The sequence below is a fragment of the Pristis pectinata genome, chromosome 34, assembly GCF_009764475.1.
Source record: "Pristis pectinata isolate sPriPec2 chromosome 34, sPriPec2.1.pri, whole genome shotgun sequence".
NCBI lineage: Eukaryota > Metazoa > Chordata > Chondrichthyes > Rhinopristiformes > Pristidae > Pristis > Pristis pectinata.
Genome location: NC_067438.1, coordinates 8,871,876 through 8,894,888, shown reverse-complemented (window position 1 = coordinate 8,894,888; position 23,013 = coordinate 8,871,876). Strand labels below are relative to the sequence as shown.

At 56.4% G+C, this 23,013-nt stretch overlaps 2 protein-coding genes across 2 annotated transcripts in view; one reads left to right on the top strand and one right to left on the bottom strand.

Moving 5' to 3' along the window:
- Positions 1 to 4,233, top strand: part of LOC127585840 (neurogenic locus notch homolog protein 1-like) — an 86,386-nt gene extending 82,153 nt beyond the window's left edge. The window contains 1 exon segment of the mRNA XM_052043540.1: positions 4,063 to 4,233. Coding sequence (XP_051899500.1) covers positions 4,063 to 4,233 — 171 coding nt within the window.
- A 1,505-nt stretch (positions 4,234 to 5,738) lies between these two features.
- LOC127585874 (vesicle-trafficking protein SEC22b-like) lies at positions 5,739 to 21,987 on the bottom strand. Its single transcript, XM_052043582.1, is given in 7 exon segments — positions 5,739 to 6,245; positions 6,901 to 7,048; positions 8,866 to 8,966; positions 8,969 to 9,024; positions 11,233 to 11,342; positions 16,463 to 20,441; positions 21,476 to 21,987. Coding segments are annotated over 6 exon segments (639 nt in total). The 5' UTR covers positions 16,538 to 20,441; positions 21,476 to 21,987; the 3' UTR covers positions 5,739 to 6,096.
- Positions 21,988 to 23,013: the final 1,026 nt, after the last annotated feature.

The window sequence follows — 23,013 nt, the reverse complement described above, 5'->3', positions numbered from 1 at the left end:
CACTGTTATATATTCACATTACACACAGCCCTCATTTCACTTTCACTCAAGTTACATCGTCACGTCACCACGCCACGTTGAATCACCTGTGACACTACATCACCATAGAGTCAGAGAGACACAGCACAGAAACAGACCCTTCAGCCCACCAAGTCTGTGCCAACCATCAACCACCCATTTACACCAATTGTGTACTAATCCCCTTGTTCATTCTCCCCACATTCTCATTAATTCCCACTAGATTCTGCCCCTCACCTACACATTAGGGACAATCTACAGTGGCCCATTAACCACCAACCTTCATGTCTTTGGGAGGTGGGAGGAAACTGGAGCACCCAGAGGAAGCCCACGCAGTCACAGGGAGAACATGCAAACTCCACACAGAGGGCACCTGAAGTCAGGACCAAACCCGGGTCCCCGGCGCACACGAAGCAGCAGCTCCACTGGCTGCGTCACTGTGCTGCAAGGACACTCAAGGTCGCATCCTGGACACTAAGCCCAGTTCCAGGTTCCAACCACCCACTGGGTGAAAAAGTTCTTCCTCAGATCCCTTCTGAACCTTCTACCTTTTACCTTAAAACTATGCTCTTTTGCTTTAGACCCCTTTATTATAGGGATAAGCTATATTCTGATAAATCCCTCTGGAACCTCCCAAAGACCTTGACACCCATTGTATATCACGGTCCTCAAAAGCAGACAATATTCCAGCTGAGGCACAATTACTGTGCAGTGTTTTGTTAAAATGCTGCCCTCCAACCTCAAACCCTTCATCAACTGAGCTCATCCTAGAATCCTAATGCTACACCTAAACAGGCCGGGTTCCGGTGCTCATTGCCCTGCACTGGCTCCTGATCTGGTTAAGGACGAGCTCATTTCAGCTCATCTCAGTTCTCCAGCTCATTCTCATATTTCATTGGGGTTTCTTTCCTCCCTTTCTCTGGGATGTCCTCCAGACCCAGATCCCTCAGATCTCCAGCTTGCTCCATTTCCAGCCTATTGCACATTCCCAACTTTTTCTCTGCTTCCAGTGGCCACTGTAGTCTCAACCATGTTCCACTGTCACGGTTATTGCACCCCACATTAAGCTCCATTCACTTCACATTGCAGTGCTCTGTGTTACATAACCTTGAGAAACGTCACCACAGGTCACTGGACATTTATACCAGGCACAGTCCAACAGCCCAAGTTACCTCATTGTATCTCCACACGTTGCTGAGTGTTGCATGCATCACACTATATCACCACACGTTACTGCCAGCACCTCGGTTGCTCCAAGCTACACACCCCTCTGCTCCAATGCTTCTCCCACGATCCTGGGTTTCGTCACTTACACTAATCCTTTCTAACTCTGATTACAATTCCCTATATAAAAAAAATCTGCCCCTTCTCAGATCAGTCACATGAGCACCTCACCCCTCCTCCCCCCTCCTGCACTTCCATAATATCACCACCTCTCTTCCCGAGAGGAATGGACAATCTCAGTAGTGGAGGGGATGCATCTGTGTACAGTACAGTGAGAGGCCTCCGGGACCCCTGGATGCAGGCATGCGAGCTGTCAAGGCCGTGTGGGAATCCCGCCTTGTTGATTCGGTTTGGGGAGGTCGGGGAGGTCAGGGAGGGCAAGGCTCAGGGTTGCGCTGAGGGAAGTCTCCAGTTCATTCTGTGGCCGCTCTGTTGTCCTGGGACAAGGCTCGAGTGGTTGGCACGGCCATGGGCTGTTCTGATGTGCGGGCCACCGTCACTCACTCCAGGACCATCACCTCTCTTGCACTTGCCCCCTCCGTGCTTCAACGAACAGTGCACCCCCCCCCCCCACATTTTAAACCTCCCACTGGTCTAACCCCTCCCTATCTCCCTCACCTCCTCCAGCCCTCTGCCCCCTCTGCTCACCCTGAACACGTGAAAATAGGAGCAGTAGGAGTAGGCCACTCAGCCCCTCAATCTTGCCCCACTGTTCAGTGGGATCTCTGCTGGCCCCAACTCTTCTGTGCCGGTTCCCCAAAACCCTCAGTTCCTCAATCCTTCAAACACTTATCTACCTCCAAGGTAAATATATCTGATGACCTGGCCTCCGCCACCCTCGGGCATTCTCCTCCCTCCGAGAGAAGTTTCTACACACCTCAACTTTTAAATGACCAGCACCTTATTTTGTAGCTATGCCCCTTGTTCATGAATCTCCCACCAGAAGAAACATCTCAACATCTACCCTGCCAAGTCCCCTTAAGATCTTATTCATCTCAATATGATCACCACTCATTCTTCTAAACTCCAAGACAGACCCAAACTGTCTAGCCTCTCTTGATAGGACAACCTTCTGCTCCCAAAAATTAACCCACTGAATTTCTGTTGAACTGTCTCCAAAGGCACTATATTTTTAGGCAAGGGAACTAAATTTCGATTCCCACTGGAAAGTGTCAGCTTGGCTCCAGTGCCCCTACAGTTGAATTTCTCCCCCAGTGGTTACGTGCGGACACAGGGCCACAGCACTGAGAGGGCTACCAGGCTGTGAGGGGGCCAGGAGCACGAGCCCCAGAGCAGTGTCCAAGTCAATCAGTGAGAGAGAGACCAGTCTTCAGACAAATAATCAGACGGGTGGAAAAACAAACCCTAGCTCCTTTGTCATGGGTAAAGTCCAACAAATCTCCTCTTCCAGCCACCCTCCTCGTTCTCACATCTCCTTCCCCGGGCGACTGAGATGTAGCTCGTACAGACGGTAAAAAACACAAGGTTAGGTGGTCTGGATCTGAGGGGACGGGGAACACTCGAGTGACAGTCACAGACAGCACTCAGGAGAGGCACGACTGCCCCCCAGAGCTCGCCAGTGAGCAGGGTGATGGCCAGCCAGAAGGCAGGCACCTGGTGAAGTGGGCAGGGACACAACAGGTGCCCACTGACAGGGCACGAGGTGCCTCGTTTTGGGATCCAGTAACCGGGGTTCAAACCTGGCCTCCGCCGATACCTTGGAGGAATATGCACATTCTCCCTGTGGGATTCTACCCCATCCGCACTCCCCACCCACCCCACAGTGCAGATTAACAGCCTAGAGGAACCGAGGGGGGGGGGTTGGATCCGAAGTGGCTGGAAGCACTCAGCAGGTGAGGCAGCATCTGTGGAGAGGGAATCAAGAGTTAAGGCTTCAGGTTGAGGACCCTCAGAGAGTGGGAGAGGGAAGTCGATGGGAAGTGAGAGACAGCAAGTTGCAGAGGGGAGAGGCTGGTGGGAATTCTCCCCTGGGAGCTCAGACAGACCTGATGGGCTGAACAGCCTCATGAATTGTGGCAAGTTTTCGGAGGACAATTGGCCTCAGTGGTGGAACGTGGCAGAGAGAATCCAAGGGAAGTTGTGAGCAGGAGAGAACGTGTCCAGGGGAGAGGGGAGTGGGAGAGCTGGCATAGTCTTGATGGGCTGAATGGCCCCCTTCTGTGTCGCAAGAAGATAGGGTCCAGTTACCGGGGAGGCAGATTACCTTGGGTGCCAGAACACCACAGGAGGGCTGTTACCAACACCCACCCCTCACCTAACCCTGAGAGCAATGATTTACCCCTGCCTAACATCTACCCTCACCCACAAACACCCCTGGATCCCCCTCCCCACGCCAAGCATGACCTCTCCTTCGACACCACGCACGTTGGGAAGTTGGTTGGCAACCCCCACCAGGCATGGTGGGGGTTGCCAACTCTTAATGCCACCAAGGATTTCAGAATGGGGGGCAGTAATGTATCACGAGTCCATCGGCTGCATTCTCTATGTATTTTAATATTTATTTCTATTATACACAAACTTAATCTCTTCCAGTTACTTTAATGCAGCATTTTATTAAAGAGGCTATTTTTGATATTTTATAAACGGGGTGCCTTGCTTTCGTAATGAAACCACTCATCCCTCTGCTACGTCAGTGTACGTCTACAAGGTGCTCGGACAGGTACATGGGTAGGAAAGGTTTGGAGGCATAAGAGCCAAATGGGACGGGGCTTAGCCATGTAGCTTGATGGAGTTGGGCCAAAGGGCCTGGTTCAGTGCTATATTACTCTGTGAATCCATTCAAGGTGTTCAAACCCTCAGGAGCTGGACCACCTGCAGGGGGTGTCACCCAGCCCCACCCTCCGTCCGTCAGCAGAGTATCCAGCCGATTGGCACCCTCAGCAGGTCCTCCCATGGGACCCTCCTCACCGGGCAGATCTGGAGAAAAGATTGAACCCTGCGAGGAGGGCCCCGTTCCCTCCGGATCCGTGACGGATGAGGATGGAGGAACAGCAGCCCCACGAGCTTTCCTGTCCCCAGCAAGGAGGGCAATGCACAGCCCAAACCTGGCAGGGTCACGTACACACCTCGAGGTGCAGGTCCCTCATTGCACCTATCTCATTGTACCTTATCGCCCTGCTTCCCCAACCACCACCACCATCTCCCCACCCCCCCCCCCACCCCCCCCACACACCAGCCAGGGCAGAGACAGAGCCCAGCAGGAACCCGGGAAGGGACGAGGGCGATCAAATCACTCCCACCCCCAGGACACCGACCCTGACCTCCTCCGGGGTGTCCAACACTCACTGCCAACTCCCCACCCCGTCCACATCCCTTCTCCCCCACCGCCAGGAGCGATGGAGGGAGCCCTTTGTAGGACCAGCTCCAGATATCCCAGACCTCCGAGGAGGTACCGGAAGTGGAGTCTCCGGTGCAACTGCCATGATGGGCAAACTGGGCACAGCAAGATCCCACAGACAGTGGTTTAGGAAGGTCCACTACTGTTCCTTCGGACGGGTCCCAGGATGATTCAGACCCCAAGGGACAGATCAGGGACCTGCACCCAGCTGAGGCAGAGGTGGAGGGAGCAGGTACTGGACCGGATAATCCAGGGATCCAACCCTACAGAGCCCCAAACCACCCAAGGGTTCACACCCCCCCTACCAGAGGCTTAGCCCGTGTCAATGCAAACTGAGGAGGCGAAAGAGCTGGCTGGTGTGGTGCAGGCCAGTGAGCAGCAAACAAGGGAACCATCACACCACCGCCATTGCCCCAAGGGGTGGTCCTCCCACGCATCATCTCCCCCTCCCTCCTTGCACGGGCAGGTCCCCCCCTACCCAATGGCTGGTCCCCCACCCCTCCCCGAGAGTTGTCCTTTCCCCCACCTGAGGGCTAGACTTCCCCACACCTCCCCCCCCCCCCCCCGTGTCAGCCCTCCCAAGAGAAATACCCACACACAAATCCCATCCCCCGCCCCCCCCAAATGGCCATCAGAACCATTCAAGGCATACAGGCACAAACAGGGAGAGAGATGGTTGATATCATCACAAAACATCCAGGAGAGAGAGAAGGGGTCCCTGTTCTTTTAATTCAAGTTTGACTCCTTGGTGTCGGGCGTTCACCAAGTTCAGGAGCAAGGCACAAACTGGAGCAGGGTGATGGGAGGGGAGGGGCTGGAGGTCAACAGTGCTGGAACACCAATCCCAGAGAGGGTCACAAAACCACAGCGGCTCCGCGGGAAACGGGCACTGGCACAACCCTCCGGCAGGGTTACCCAGAGTACTGGGGGCTCTCATCACCCGTGGGGGTTGAACAGTAGGGGGATCATCCCACCAGGGGACACCCCTGACCCTCGGCTGCACTCAGTGCAGAGACCGGCTTGGGACGACCAGGACCCAGCAGAGTGTTGAGGGAGGGTTACTCTGTACCTGACCCTCACTGCGGGACAGTGCTGAGGGCTGTTACCCACCTCCAACACACACACTGTGGACAGTAATCGGGGGCTGTTTAAAAACAAACCGTAGCTCACTGTTATTGTAGCTCACAGACAGCTTTAACTGTGTTGAGGGAGCTTCTCTCCATATTTAACCTGCACTGCGCAGAGGGGAGGCATCATCCTCCCACAGCTGCCCTGCAGATCTGGGAACCAGCACTGTGTCACAAACCCAGGCACTGCCCGTTTCTCCAGCCTCAACCCCAACCCACCCCTCACCCCACCCAGCGATGGGGAGTGCCCCCAACCAGGAGCCGCACTGCTGAGTCACGTTTACACTGCGGGCACACGGTACCCCTTCCACAGTTACCCAGCAGCGTTCCCGGTTCACTGCCGTGTCCTTCGCCCCCGCAGCTGTGGTCTCAGAGCCACCAGAAGTAGAGGACCACCACGAAGATGCAGACGCCGGTGGCTGCCACCTTGGTGAAGCGCGACCTGGAGTTGAGCTCCTTTGCGTCGAGCTGGTACTTCTTGGAGAGGCTGGAGAGGTTACTGGCTTTGGTGTTGAGAGCTGAGGCAAGAGGGAGGGGAAAGGGGCTTTAGACCAGGAGGACGGAGCAAACCTTCTCTCCCCACCCACTGGCCTACCCCAGGTGTGTGACGGGAGGATGAGGGCAAGAGGGTGTGGTCGGACACGGGGTGGGGGGGGGGGGGGGGGGGGGGGGGGGGTTGCACTGGGAATAAGGAACTGGGAATGGATTCCGGCAATGACATGGGAGTGGGGCCGGTGCACAGGCGGGAAGGGGTGGGGGGTGGGGGATGTGGTACAGTGGATTCTGGGAACAAGGATGAGGCACTGGACGCAGGGAATCCGGGGAGAGTGCGGGAAGCAGGGGGTGGGGAAGAGGGGACCCCTGGGTCGGGGGTGGGGTGGGAGAGGTCAATCAGGGTGGGCCGGGAAATCCGATCCCAAGCTCAGCAGGACACCAGGAATGCTGGAGAGGAGAGAGGGGCCGGGACAGGCAGTAACAGTGGGTCAGGGGAGACAGAGGGAGGGAGTTGTGACCCAGCCCTTGTCCCCGACCCCTTCATCAAGCACCACCCCCCCCCACCCCCGCCCCCCCACAAGCCAACTCCCACTGACTGAGAGCACCGGCCCGCCTCGCAATGGTCCCACTCCTCTCCCTCCCTCCAGGGGGGCGGGGGGGGGGGGGGGGTGGCCTCACCTGACAGCGCCTCCCCCCGCTGCAGGACCTCCTCAATGTTGGTTACCATGATGCGCTGGACGTCCTGCAGCTCTGTGTTGATGGAGCCAAGCTTCCGTCGGGACCACGAGTCACTGTAGGACTTCTTCAGCTTCTGGATGTAGGTGTCTGCGGGGGCAGGAAGGGGGTTGAGCAAAGGGTTAAACGGCCCCCAACCCTGCTGGAGCAGGTGACCACCCCTCCCCATCCCACACCCCAACCACCCGCTGGGCCTTGCCCAGCTCCCTCTCGCCCCCTTATCCGGCTGCACCGAGGGAGATGCCCTCAAACTCAGGCCCTCCTGGGGGGTACGGGAACCTCCACAGACTTAGGCACCCTCGGGGTGGTCACCCGGTGTCCTGGCCAAGGTTCACACCCTCGCCCCTGGTTACACGGGAGAACAGGCCCTTCAGCCCAACCACGTCCTGCTGGTGTCCATGTTTCACCTCAGTTCTTCTCCCTGCCTTTCCTCTGCCAAATCCATCAGCGTGGCCTCCACTCCCCCCTCCTCCTCCTCCATGGACTGATGCTGCCCATTCTGACCCCTGTGCCAGCAGGCCCCACCTCCCCCCATTCCCAACGCTCTCCGGCCGAAGAGGTTTCCCGGGATTGTCGGTGGTGAGGATGGGCTCCCGAGTTCTGCTCTTCCCTGCTTGCAGAGACACTCCCACTGCGTCCGATCCACTGTCGTGGACACCTCCAGAAGGTCACCCCCCTCCTGCCTGCACCTTCTCCCATGACTTTATGGGGATTAAACCCACCAGTACTCTGGTTTCTTCCCACATCCCAAAGACAGGCAGTTCATAGGGTTAATTGCCCCTAGTGTGTGAGTGAGGGGTGGAATCTGCGGGGAGCTGATGGGAATGTGGGGGGAGAATAAAGTAGGATTAGTGGAAGTGGGTTGTTTGATGTCAGCAGACTCGGTGGGCCGAAGGGCCTGTTGCCATGCCAACAGTCCACCCCCCTCAAATGTAAACCTGTCTCTAACGTCATCTGTCCATTACCTGCCCACCTGTGGGGTTGATGGGCTTCTGCTCAGCTCGAGCAGTGTCCCTCCACCGCACCCCCTCTCTGGCACCACCTTGTTTATGGGATCTTGCTGTGCCACAACTGCCTAACGCCTGGGTCTCGAAAGTACTTCCTTGGGTGTGTGGGAGGGGAGGGTTAGGAGTTCTTTTTAAAAACAAAAAGGAGCCTTTTAAGCACCGAAGTTCCAGACGCAAATTAACCGGGTGCTCGAGACTAATTAAAGGATCACCAGTGGCAGCTGAGGCTCCTTCCCCAAGGCCCCGTCGCCCCGGTAATCAGGCCTGTGTGGGACAACTTCTCCCCGTGTTTTTCTGCCCTGCTCCCCAGGGACCACCCGCAGTCCCGGGACACACCAGCGCAGCTCCGGCTGCCAGCTCTCTGGTTTCTGCAGATGCCAGGGGGAATTCCTCACACCCTCCTGCTCCGGGTCCAGTGCAGGGAGGCTCCCCGCTCTCATGAGTTTGAGAGGGGAGGGTGTCACCGGGATATTTGGCCACTGCAGGCACAGACACGGGGGCGAGGGAGGGAGCTCCACAAGTGGGAGGGATCTTCTCTCCATTGTAACCTGCCTGAGACAACGAGGGGGTATCTTGCCTCGACTGGCCCGGTGGTGACGTACGAGGGCATCTGCCACATACAGACCCCGTCTAGACCACTCTGGGGTCACTGAGGGTGTCTGCTGCAGAGAGAACATTGATGGCTTGAGGTTCAGAGGGACAGACGTGGGCAAATGGGACCAGCTCAGAGTGGGCATCTTGGCTGGCATGGGACCAGTTGGGCCGAAGGGCCTATTTCTGTGCTGTATTACTCAGGAGACCCCATCCAGACCAACCTGCTCCAGAGACCCCTGCTCCAAACCAGAACGTCCCACCCAGTAACCCCACCCCACGCAGGGACCCTCAGGTGCCGGTCTCACCGAAACTCGATGAAGACATAGGGCCGGGAGACGGTGGCCACCTTTCTGATGTACAGCTCGCTGAACTCTGCCTGCAGGTCCTCCAGGAAGGCGTAGGCCATCTCTTTGGGTAGTTGCCCTCGCACAGCACCAGGTAGCAGACGCTCCGGTCGATCAGGTAGCTGTCGGCACACAGGAAGATTCCATTAATCCTGGGCTCCCCACAAACGAGCTGAAACAAGAAGGGGGAACCCGAAGTTGGCACTGTGACCCAGTAGCTGTCCCGTACAGAAGCCCCCCCCTCCCCTGGTATTGTCATGGTGATGACGAAGTCCTGCCGGGGGTGGGGGGAGGAGGACTCACCGGGGACCAGGAATGGCGGAGAGCAAGAGTCCTGCGGACACCCGAAACCTGACCCGTGGAGTTCACGTGTCAACAGGTGACCTTTTACCCCAGGGGGTTCTGTACCTGACTGTGTGGGGTGAGGGGGTGAGATGGGCAGTGGGATCAAGGAGGCGAGATGGAGAATCCGACGTGAACGTCCAGGGGAGAAGGGTGGGAGAGGGAGCACCAATGGGAGGGGACAGGGAGCGTCCAACGGGAACATCTTGGGGAGAGGGGGCAGGGACCGAGGATGCGGCAGGGAGAGCCTCCAGAGGGAAGGCCCGGGTTGAGGGAAGGGTGTGATGAGTGGCAGCAGATTTGAGGTTGGCGACAGGAGGTGGGACAGGCAGATCGAGGGGGTGGGGGGGAAAATCCACAGCTGCGGATCCAAGCTCCCAACCTCCAACGGAGCGCACCTTGGGAGCTGGCTTGACGCCCAGGACTTGCGATGAGGACCCTTCGGCTGAGAGGTTAGACCCTGACCCAGCTGAGGGGCGAGGGCTGTACCACTCCGGGGGTGGGGTCCGGAGGGTGGCAGTGCTGAGGGGAGGGGTGGTAGGGGTGGGGGGGGGGGGGAGTGGAAGAGACAGCTCGCCCTGTGGCATCAGCCCAGGGGAGGGGGCTGGATCTACAGTCAGGCCCCCAACCCCCCTCCCCTCCCCTCCCCCCAAACCACCAAAGCACTGGGAACCGGACCAGTTCACCAGGACACGGGCTGGACTTGGGTTGACCGCAGGTTCAGGCCAGAGACTCGGGGCACCGGGATCATGGGATAAGAGGGAAACCGCAAAAATGCTGCAGCTGCTGCAAACCCGAAACAAAAGTCGGAGCGCATCAGCAACACTCAGCTGGTCGGGCAGTGTCTGTGGAGAAAGGAGCCAGGTTAACGTCAAAGACCCAAGGATTTCCAGCCTCACCCTCTCCCTCCTTTTATTTCAGGTTTCCTGCAGCTGCAGGACTGCATCTGCCTGTCCCACTCTCTGCTCGTTGGCCTCTACACCTCCCACGGACAGCAGAGTCTCACCCTCCACCTGCCAGTACCACCACCCCTCGTGTCATCCAGACTCTCCCCATTCCCGGCACTGACACCCTCCCCCTTCCCTGCCACCTACGACGGGACCAGGGTCAGTCAGCAGCCACAGGGCCCCCACACTGGGTCACGGCAGCCATCTTGGGATGGGGGGGTGGGTGGAGGGGAAGAGGCCAGTGCTGACAGTGGAACCCAGGCGAAGTGACCGCCTGGCGTCCCCCGCCCTCCCTCACTCTGCAACCAGCGCCTCCATCCCTCTCCACACCTCGGTAGCCTCAGTAACGGGGCGCAACACTGGGGCTGCAGCGAGAACTTAGTCCGACCCCGTTCCCAGGCACAGACCCTGCACTTTTGTTTTTATTTTTACAAAACATTTATTCACTAAAAGCACTACAAAAGGACATCCAGTGTCAAAACTACTGCAACCAATAAAGAAGAAAAAACTACGCAATCAGAATCTAACTACAGCAAAATAATGGCAACTAACAACCGAAAACGCACCCGCAGTACACCAGATGAGAATCCCATTCACACCGTCCGCGACACTGAGGGGCCCGCCGATCACAGAACTCAACCAGGGTGCTCGCAGATACTGTGTGCTACAGACCCTGCACGTAGAACAGTACAGGCCCTTCGGCCCATGATGTTGTGCCGACCTATACAAGCACCTACTCTCTGATCAATCCAAGCCCTCCCTCCTGCACAGCCCACAACTCTCAATTCATGAGCCTATCGAAGAGATTTTTAAACGTCCCTATTGTATCAGCCTCTACCACCACCCCCAGTAGTGCGTTCCAGGCACCCACCAGTCTCTGTATAAAACACCTACCTCTGACCTCAACCCTGAACTTTCCTCCATGCACCTGAAACGGATGTCCTCTGGTATTGGCCACTGCCGCCCTGGGGAAAAGGTACTGGCTGTCCGCTCTATCTATGTCCCTCATGATCTTATACACCTCTATCAAGTCAAACTTACTGGAACATTAGGGAGCCCGTCTCTAGGCTGCACCGTGTCGGAGAATGTTCTGTCAGCTTCCGGAACAGCTGCTTCGCCTGGTTCTGATACTCCTGTAGATTCCGTCCGGACTGCAACAGAGAACATGGTCTCAGGATACTAACCCCAAGAGAACTTGCCGTCCCGTCACACACACACACACACACACACACACACACCAGGGCAGGGACTGACACGGGTTAGATAACAGAGTAAGGCTCCCTCAACACTGTCCCGTCACACATTCCTGGGGCAGGCACAGTAGGGGTTAGACACAGTAAAACTCCCTCTACACCATCCCATCACACACATCCCAGCATAGGCACAGCAGGGTTACATATAGAGCAAGGCTGCCTCAACATTGTGTGATGGGACAATCTCGGGGCAGGCACAGCATGTGTTAGACACAGTAAAACTCCTCCACACTGTCCCGTCACACACTCCCAGGGCAGTGACAGCATGGGGTAGACACAGTAAAACTCCTCTACAACACCCTCCCATCACACATTCCCAGGACGAGGACAGGACAGATGACCTCCTTGTCGAGCTGTCTGGGGTTCCCAGAGACAACAGCCTTCCCCTCTTCCAAGGGTACACTTGTGCCTGTATGTCACCAGAGACAGACACCTGGCTCTCTGGGACCAGTGGGCACCACAGGGGATAAGGTGATACCACAGGGGATAATCCTGGACAGCGAGGATCCCATTTTAATCTAAAATTGCTGTGAGCATTGTAAATTTGTAAATAAAGTTAATGTTTTACAAAAAAAAGTTCAGTCCTTCCCCAAAGAATCACAAATGGCCCTCCTGCCATTGAAGCCAAATTAGTTAAAATTTGTATTAAATCCTCAGGAACTATTTACTCTAAGTTTGTAAATGGATGACAACTGGTGGTTAGTGTTAAAATCATGAAGTGGAGACGTTGATGGGAATATTCTGTACTTACACATTTTAAAATCTTCATGCACGTATTTTCAAAATAAAGTTTCCTCTCCACCCCCTGCCTCACATTCCAGGCCAAGGACAGCACAGGGTAGACACAATAAAGCTCCCTCTACCCTGCCCCTTCACACACTCTGGCGGCAGCAGCAACAGCACAGGTTCGGTACAGAGCAAAGCTCCTCCTGCACTGGCCCACTACACACTCCCGGAGCAGGGACAGTGCAGTTTGCAGGCTGTAGCTCGCTGCTGGGTGATTACCACTGTGCTCCATCTCCTGTTGTGCACAGTGTACAAGGCTGTTATTGCAGGTCACACAATCCACAATCAATCCCTGCCCTGCTCTTTGTTCCACTGTTTGCTCCAGGGTTAATATTTTATCATGTTGTTTCAGGAAGGCAACACAGGAGAGAGAGAGAGAGAGAGAGAGAGAGAGAGAGTAGCAGGTTGTTTACCGTCTCCCCGATCAGACCCACAATCCCATCCCTGCTCCAGGCTGGTGTTCCCGGTGAAAGGGAGCATAGCAAGACCATCAGGAGGTCCCTCACCCATGGCTAATCGAGTGGCGTTGAACCTGAGTGCAAAGGCAGGAGGGTGGGTGGGGGGGTGTGGAAGAGAGACAGGCAAGCTATTGCCCGATCCGTCAGACCAGCGGAGAGAAATGAGGGAGCTGCATCTTAGGAAGAGCAATTCCGTGGAAACACATGGGTTAGGAGCAGGAAAGGCCACTCGGCCCCCTACGAACCTGCTCAGCCATCCACTGAGATCAACAAGGCTGATCCCACTGCAACCTCAACTCTCCACCCACCTACCCCCGATAACCTATCACCCGCCTCAGTAACCTTTCACTCCCTCGGTCATCAGAAATTTCACCCCCCCGCAACCCCCACCTCTGCCCCAAAGACATTCCAAGACTCTGCTTCCATTGAGGACGGGAGTTCCAAAAACTCTCCACCCTCTGAGGGGGAAAACAATTCTTATCTCCGTCTTGAGGGGAGATTCCTTATTTTTGAACAGTGAGACCTGTTTCTAGATTCTCCCACAGGAGGGAACAATCCTCCCCACACGTCCCCCCCCCCCCCCCCCCCCCCCCCCATTGGGACCTTCCAGGATCTTGCGTATTCCAATCTGGCCCCAATTCCCTCATCTAAACCCTACCTACCCTGTACACCCTCTACTCATAGGACAGGCCTGGCTGTTCCAGGAATAAGTCCAGCAAACCTTCTCCGAACTGCTCCTAACACAGTAACGTCCTTCCTTACATAAGGAGACCAATATCGTAGACGGTTTCCCTTGATGTGGTCCCACCAGCACCCTCTATAACTGAAGCACAACCTCCCTACGTCTGCATTTAACCCCACCACCCGCCGCCTCCCCCCCACCCAGCAATAACCACTAACATTCTGAGGGCTCCACAGTGGGACATCTCCAAGGGCTTTACAGCCAACAGGTTAACTTTGAATTCCAGTCTCTGTTGAAATGTAGGAACAGCAGCAGCTGATATGAACACAGCAAGATCCCAGCAGCAGCAATTCAGAAGTGGGCTGGATGTGTTTTTGGAGTAACTGGAAAGCTCTAACGAGAGGTCGCTGACATGAACCATTAACTTGGTGTCTCTCTCCGCAGACGCTGCCTGACCTGCTGAGTGTTTCCAGTGTTTTTAATGACGATTGTGGAGTGAACACAGTCCAGGCTGATGCAGTGTTCTGGGACCAGTATTACTCAATTACTTATAACAACAGAGGGAGGCCATTCTGCCCATCGAGTCCATGCCAGTTCCCAGGGTAGCAATCCCATTCCTCCATAGTACAACTTGTACCTCAGTACAACTGACAATAATAAACCAATATCAATATACATTTTTATACACACACACACTGCATGCAGTGAGTATCCCAGTCTCAATGGATTCAAGACACCAAGTCCATCTGCTCTCTCTACTGGCTGGAGCAGACTTCTGCTGAGATTCCCGGCATTGACACTGGTGGGGTGGGGGGAGGAAGAGATGGAGACCACTGCCCCCACCAGGGGCTGGGAACCGGGGTTACAGGACAGCGGGATCGGCAGAGGCGGCACAAGGGAGGCGGAAAGTACTTCCCCATTTACTGCTTTTGCTTTAATTTTCATTATTTACCTGTTAACTTCAGATTTTGCATTTGTAATTTCTCTCCTTTTTTTTTATATATAAAAAAAAATCACTTACATCTAGTTTAAGAGCTTTAAATGTCCAGGAAGAGAGATATCAATAAGCCTCTCACATTGACAGCTAGCTAAGCTGGGAGGGGCTGACCTTAGCCAGCTGTCGAAGGCGGGCAGTGATGTTTCGAGGTGGATCACGTCACCCTCAGGTCTCACAGCTGCACTCTGGGAGCTTCTGGTGGGGAGCTATTCCCCACGGGCAGCAAAGTGACTTATTACCGCACAGGAGGCCAGTCTTCCCATCGGGTCTACGCTGCCCCCTCCCCCTCAACAGAGCATTCCCATCACTGCTCCACTGATTTCCCTGTGACCTATCCTCCCTGACCTGCCCACCATCTCCCCTCGTTCTCTCACCCCTCGGGACAATTTGCAGTGGCCAATTAACCTGCCAACCTGCACATCTCTGGGATGCGGGAGGAAACAGGGAAGGAAACACGTGGTCACAGGGAGAAGGTGTAAACTCCACACACAGACAGCGCCGGTGGTCGGGATCGAACCCGGGTCTCCGGAGCTGAGGGGCAGCAGCTCTACCCACTGGGCCACCTTCAACGGGAGGCTGCAGACCCCATCGCACTCTCAGTCTGACCCAAGGTCACCGTGGAGGCGAGGCGAGGCCCTGGTGCCCGGGACACACAGGATTAGTACCTCGTGCACCACTACTCCCCGCTAAATTGTTCGGTGCCTGGGGTCAAGCGACTGGGAGCAGGAGTAGGGCCACTCGGTCTCTCAAACCTGCTGATTGATGATGAGGTTAAGGGTCACGGGGGGCGAGGGGGAAGGCGGGGCTGTGAAAAAAGAAAACCAGTCATGATCGACTGGCGGAGCAGACTCGATGGGCCGAATGGCCTAATTCAGCTCCTGGTCCCAGCTGATCTGACCGCAACCCCCAACTCGACACTCCCTGCAACTTTTCCAGCCCCTTGCCCGCCAAGGACACCTCTCCCTGCCAAGGCTCCGCTCCCACTGCCCTTCGAGGAGAGCTCTGAGTCACCGCCCTCAACAGCTGCAACCTCCTCTCACAGAGGGGTCAGGGAGAGAGGGGAAGGCAATGGGCCTGGTACATTTCCCACCGGATGGGTTTAAAACATAGGCGAGAAGCCCCAGAGGCAAAATCGACCAGGCAACATCCAACTCGGGAGGTGTACTTGAGAATGGCCCATGTGTACCACCTCATGGTTCCTTTCTTTTACAACTATTTTGTAAATTTATAGTAATTTTATGTCCTGCACTGTACTGCTGCCGCAAAACAAGTTTCACAACATACAGGTCAGTGGTGATAAACCTGATACTGAGGTACAAGCCACACTGCAGAGGGTCCAGCACCAAATCCGGTCCGAGACTCCCAGTGCAGCACCCGGGCAGTGCCACCCTATCACCCACATCCGCTTGGAAGTGAAGGCCGGGCCAGGGATCAGGCAACACCCAGGACTAGTGGGGGAGTTCGCACCCCTCTCCTGCCATACAGCCCTGCCCAGTGACCCTCCCCACCCTCCTCCCCCAACAATGCAGGTTACTGTCAGGCAGCTACGAGCGGGACCTCGCTGTGGGCACCCTCCGGCGGCTGGAAACGGCTCCAGGGACGGTGTGGGCGCTGCATAAGTGCAAATCTCTCCTCTTTCTTTGGTCAAGTTCCCGGGGAGGGGGGGGGGGGGGAAGGGGCGAAGGTGGTGGTGGCGGGGAAGAGAGATAAAGAGATCCATCTCACCCTCCTTGGGCTGTAAGGATCCCGAGGCAAATCCCACCTCTCGCCGTTAACCCCTTCGGTACTGGAGACGGCGCCGGTCCATTCATGGCTTGCAGAAGGGATACGTCCACAGCCGGAGCCCCCCTCTCCCCTCCCTCCCCCGTGCAACAGCCCCCCTCCCCCGGTCCCCGTGCAACAGCCCCCCTCCCCCGGTCCCCGTGCAACAGCCCCCCTCCCCCGGTCCCCGTGCAACAGCCCTTTAACCCCTTCGTGTGCACGGAGCGCGATACCTGTCCCTTTAACCCTGTCGCACCCAGCCCGGTGGGTGCACCGCCTGCCCCCCGGGAGGGGTGAAGGGGAGCAGGGCGCCCCGGCTGCTGCTCCTCCTTACCTGCTCGTTCTCCTGCATGGAGGCGGCCAGAGGCAGCCCGTCCGCCACCCGGGCGATCATGGTCATCAGGATCATGTCTGCGGAACCGCCGCCGAGCCCGGGACCCTGAGGTGTGACGTGGCTCAGCCCGAGTCCAGCGCCGCGTCACCCCAGCCGGCTGCTTAAAGGGGCGGTGCCAGCAGGTCGGCCGACGCCCCGCCTCCTCCACCTTAAAGGCGCACGGCGCCCTCCGCTACCGGCGCCCTGCTCCGCCCTCATTGGCCGACGCGGGGAAACCACGCCCCCGCCTCCCCCCGATATTCGTCGGTTGGGTGGTTTGCTTCGCTTGTGTAGCGCCTGGGACGTGCAATGCTTGGCTGATTAGGAGCGGGGGTGGTGGGTGGGAGGTGGTAGTGGAGGTCACTGCAGCTCCACCATCCATAGAGCCACACGGCAAGGGAGCAGGCCCTTCGGCCCAACTTGTCCATGCTGACTGAGATGGCCCATCTGCCCGGAGACACAAGAGATTCTGCAGATCTGGAGCAATATACACACACACGAAACGCTGGAGACACTCAGCGGGTCAGGCAGCACCTATGGAGGGAAATGGACAGTCAATGTTTCGGGTGGAAACCCTTCATCAGGACTGGGAAGGAAGAGGGCAGAGACCAGAATAAAAGGGGAGAGGGGAGGAGCACCAGCTGGCGGGTGGTCCTGGTGAGAGGCAGAAGGTAGTTATGTAGGTGGGTTTGGCCCATGTCCCTCTAAACCTTTCCTAGCCATGTACCTGCCCAAATATCTTTTAACTGTTGTCCCTGCCTCTAACACTTCCCCGGCAGCTGGTTCCATATACCCACCACCTTCTGCGTGAAGAGGTCCCTTTTAAATCTTTCCCCTCTCAGCTTAAACCTCCGCCCTCTAGTTCTTGATACCCCGACCCCAGGAAAAATACTGAGTGCATTCGCCCTATCTGTGCCCCTCATGATTTTATACACCTTTACAACATCACCCCTCAGTCTCCTATGCTCCGAGGAAGTGATTGGAGGAAGGTATAAGGGGGATGTCAGGGGTAAGTTTTTTACACAGGGAGTGGTGGGTGCGTGGAATGCACTGCCTGCAGAGGTTGTGGGGGCAGGTACATTAGGGACATTTAAGAGACTCTTAGATAGACACATGAATGATAGAGAAATGGGGGGCTATGTGGGAGGGAAGAGTTAAATAGATATTAGAACAGGATAAAATGTTGACACAACATGGTGGGCCGAAGGGCCTGTACTGTGCTGTGGTGTTCTATGAAGTCCTAGCCTGCCCCAAGCTCTCCCTCGAGTCTGGCCAGCGTACCAAGTGCCTTCTTCACCACACTCAGTGACCCTGGTGTGATCTGACTGGAGCCTCAACGCTGCATTCCTACTACTCTCAGAGTTGGCTGCAGGAGGAAAGATTGAGTGGACATGTTCTCCAGAGTTTAGAACAAGAGGAGATCTCACTGAAGCTTGCACAGGACTGGAGAGGCTGGAAGATGGGGAAGATGTCTCCTCTGGCTGAGGGGTCTGTAACCAGGGCTCGCAGTTTTCAGAACAAGGGGGCGGAGATGAGGGTAAATTTCTTCTCCCAGAGTGCGGTGAACCTCTAGAATACTCTGCCCTGCTGGGATGTGGAGGCTCGACACTTGAGTTAACTCCAGGCAGATATCAGTAGATATTAAGGGTATGGGGGGTGGGGGTGGGAGACATGGAAAATTGGGGCAGGAGGTAAAAGGTCAGCTGAATGATGGAGCAAGATCCCCGAGGGAAGGAGTGCGTCAGGCAGCGTCTGTGGAGAGAAGAGGACAGTCAAGGTTTTGGGTCGAGGACGGAAAGAGCAGAGGGCAGAGAGAGCCTCTCACGAGGTAAAGGGGGAGGCAAGATCGGGCAAGTGGGAGGTGGATCTGGCTGGGGAGGGGTTGATTGGCAGGTGGGGGAAGGAGGGGTGGATGCAGCGACTGAGGCTGAGAGGTGATAGGTGGTAAGTCCTCCCCTGTGAATGTGTGCACTGAACGATACTTTGAATGCAAAGACAACCATGCACCGGTTTGTTTTTGTACTTCTCAGGTATATTTTTATGAATAACATTTATTTTTGAAAAACAAAATGTCTCCAGGAAGCTGGATGCCACGTTGGAGGGAGCAGACCCTGTCAACGGTGCCCAGTCTGCAGCATTTCCAGTACAACACAATCAAACATTTACAAACATGAGACACCCGAGACAACATTGGACACTCCTTCCTCCCTCCACTGCCGGCACACAGTGGCTGCGGAGTGCACCGTCTCTGCATTGCATACTGCGGGTAACTCTGACGTCACCATCAAAGACCCCACCCATCAAAGACCCCACCCACCCGGATCATTCTCTCTTCTCTCCTCTTCCATCAGGTAGAAGATACAGGAGCCTGAGGGCACGTACCACCAGCCTTAAGGACAGCTTCTACCCCACTGTGATAAGATTATTGAACGGTTCCCTTATGCGATGAGATGGACTGTGACCTCACGATCTACCTTGTTGTGACCTTGCACCTAATTGCACTGCACTTTCTCTGTAGCTGTGACACTTTACTCTGTACTGTTATTGTTTTTACCTGTACTACCTCAATGCACTCTGTAACAACCCAATGTAACTGCACTGTGTAATGAATTGACCTGTACGATCGGTATGCAGACAAGTTATTCACTGTACCTCGGTACAGGTGACAATAATAAACCAATACCAATACCAAACCTGCTTGGTCTCTGAGGCGCAAGGGGAACACCACCACCAGCAGGTTCCCCTCTCCAAGGCACGCCTGCTTCCCCATCCAACACAGCCAGAAGTGGGTGGCCGCTCTGCCCATCTCGGCTGTGCCAGTGCAACCCCATCCTCTCAGGACTTGAGCCCAGGACCACTGGAGGTGTGGCAGCAGCACTACCTGCTGTTGTCATCCCTACTGCCTGATCTGGAAAATGTATCGGCACTGGGTCCGAATCCAGGAATTCCCTCCCCGACTCTGAGACACCTTCACCAGAAGGACTGCAGTGGCCCACCCCGCTTTCTTAGAGGGGTAGGCCACTGCAGTCCCAAGGCCCGAGTACTAATGAGGAGTTAAGGTGGCGGGAGGGAGTCAGGGGGACCGGGGCTTCACCCTCAACCTACAATGAGGGACGGGGCGGTGGGACAGGTGGAAATTAACTCTTGTGGCCCCCTCTCTCTTCCACCTGTCCCCAAGAGGGCATGGTGTGGGCTGGGGGGGGTGGGGGGGAGGTGGGAAGAAGGGGGTTGGCAATGAGAGAACTGGTGACGACTTGCATTTGCATAGCCACCGGAAACTTCCCGGGTCCTTCCCTGCGATGCAGCTGGACTGAGTCGGAGAGGCAGAGATGAGAATGGTGGGTGGGAGGGAGTTTAATTGGGAGGGTGGGGTGGGGTGGAGTGCTCTCCCTAGGGGTGGGGTGTCGGTGGTGGGGGAGAGGGGTGTTGAAGCGGGGGAGGGGGGCAGGGTGGGTGGGGGCTGGTATCTGTTCCCTGAGACATTGCCCGCCCAGGGTTAAATGGGCAAGGGGACCCCCTTTCATAGGGCCAGCAGTTGAAGACCATTGCTAATGGCCAGGCCATGCCTGATGACTGGTTCTGGTCTCGTTTATTGTCCCACAGATTTTTGCTGCCCCCCCCCCCAGCCCACCCAACCACCCCAGGGGTGGGCAAGGGTCCAAACCGCCCCACCCCCACCCACCCCCTCAGGCTGGGGCCTAGTTAGAGTTGGTCCGCCTCTGGGACATGCCCTTTCAGCAGAGGCATGAAGACGGATGGCCGCCGCTCGTCGGCGGGGGGGGCTCCCCCCGCGCTTGGGGCCCGGGCCCAGGCTGGGAGGGGGGGCCGCCCGCTGCTCGTCCATCCGCCTCTCCTGCAGCCGCTCCAGCAGGTCGAAGAAGTCCCGAGGGCTGCGGGCCGGAGGGTTGCTGCGTTGGTCTTCAATCCGGGCTCTGGCCGACTGGCGGGGTTGGGGGGGGTGTGGGAGGGAGGGGAGGGAGGGGGGTGGTGCGGGGAGGGGGGGAGGGGAGGGGAGGTTGGGGGGAGGAAGGTGGGTGGGTGGGACGGGAGGGGAGTGGGTGGTTGGGAGGAGGGAGGAGTGGGGGGTGGACGGGAGGGGAGGGAGGGGAGAGGGGGGTGGGTGGGGTGAGAGGGGCGAGGGAGGGGGGGTTGAGTTGGAGAAGTGTGGGAGGGGTGAGGTGAGGTGGGGGGGAGGGAAAGGAAACAGGCAGGGTTACCAAGGCAGGTCCTATGGCTCGGTTCACGAGTCCGGGCCCTTCTCCTGGGGTCTGAGGGCCCATTCTGCCCCCCCACCCCCTCCCCCCCAACACATCCCACCTCTGGTCAGTCCTGGGACACCTTCATACCTCCAAGCGCCCTGCCCCTGGTTACCGAGGGATCTTAGCTACACCACCACTCCACCCCTCCCACTCCGTCTTCTGTCAGCCCTGGGGCAATTCATACCCCTGAGCCCTGCCCCTGGTTAGAAAGGGGGCTCAGGGCCTATACCACCCCCCCCTCCCCTTTCGGTCCTGGGACTACTCATACCTCCAGGTCCCTGCCCCTGGTTTACCGAGGGGTCTGGGGTTGGGTCTATGCCCCCACCACCCCCTCCCCGTCAACCCCCGGGTCGGTTCACGTCCCTGGGTCGTGTACCAGGCTCAGGCCCCTTGCGCCCCCCTCTCCCACCCCACTCCCCCCCCACAACGGCTGTCCGACACAGGGAGTGCCGCTCTTTCCGCGGAGCTCCTCGCTGCCCTCTCGTCTCGGATCCCAGGGAGTGGACACGACTGGCGAAACCTTCCGCCATCTTAGAGGCGCTTCCCAAGGGTTTAACCCCTAACCACTTAGAGAAGCAGTCTCTGAGCCCCTGCCCAGGGCTACAACTGGCATCAGGTGGACACCCGATTTGCCAGGGCAGCAGGAGGTGTGTGGGTATTCCCTCCACCCCTCCGCCTCCCCCTCCCCAGAGTTACCCCACCCCTCCCCCCGTACCTGGTGCATCAGGATGGTGTTGTACAGCTCCTCATCCGGGTTCCCTCTTCCCGGCTCCGATCCCCTTTCCCGCTGCAGAGTTCTGCTGCTTCCCTGCTGGAGCTGCCCACATTTCTGCTGGAGCCTCCTCTCCCTCAGCTGGTCCTGTTGGAGCTTCCCCCTTCCTCTGCTGGCGCCTCTCCTTCTGCTGGGATCTTCTCTGCCTCTTTTGGGATCTCCTCTTGTCTGCTGGGATCTCCCCTCCATCTGCTGGGATCTCCTCTCCCTCTGCTGGAGCGTCCCCTTTCTCAACTGGTACCTCCCCCTCTGCTGGGATCCTCTCTCTGTCTGCTGGGATCTCCTCTTCCCCTGCTGGAACCTCTCTCTCTGCTGGTGCCTTGCCTTCTTCTGCTGGTGGTGCCCCCTGCTCTGCTGGGGGAGGGGTTGCTGTTCTGAGGTGGACAGGTGGCAGGGTGCTTCCTCTGGCCCGCCGTCTGCCTGATCTCCCGCTGCCCCCACCAGGTCCAGGTACTCCAAGGTTTCACCGCAGACCTTTCGGGCCCCCTTCCCCGCCGGGCGGCCCCTCGAAGTCCACCCGCTGGTCGTCAAGGCGACGGCTCTGAGACCGGGCGATCAGCTCGAAGAGCTCCTCGGTTTGTAGGGAGGTCATGGAGTGGAAGAAAAACTGTGGCAAAGGTCAAGGGTAGGCAGGGGTCAGTGATCTGTACATGTGCGCGTGTACACACACACACCTCTCTGTACACACACACACACATGCACACCTCTCTGTACACACACACTCACATGCACACCTCTCTGTACACACACATAAAACACACACACGCACACAACTCTCTGTACACACACACACACACACATAAAACACACATACGCACACCCAACATTGCCTTTGTACACGCACACTACTGTAAAACACACACCACTGTACACACACATACACAAACACACCTCTGTATACACATGCACATACCTCTGTATACACACACTTGTGTATACACACACACACACACACACACACACACACACACCACAATTCGCTATGTGCAGGCACCTCTCTGTACATATACACCCACCTATGTACATAGACCCACATCTCTGTATACCAGACACACAGCTGTACACAAGCACACATTCTGAGCACAAAAACTTACACCTTTGCCCCCACCTCTGTACATGTACATGCCCTTCTGTACATGATGAACACACCCAAATCTGTTCACATGTAAATTCTGTACAAATGCCCACTTTGCAGTTGCACGTACATGTGTGCAGATATTCACACACCTCTGTATAAATTATTTTCCATACACGTCTGTTCCACGTACGTTTTCATCCATGTAATCACACATTACATGGATGAAAGTTAATGCTTTCACAAAAGTCTCAAAGTTAATGCCCACCTTCCAAAACATCCACACAATAAGATGATAATATTGTGAAATTTGGAAGTGCACAAATTATGTACAACTGGGCAATGTAATTTGTGCTTTTTAGGATGCAAAATGGTAAAGGACCCAGATATACAACAGGATCAACGC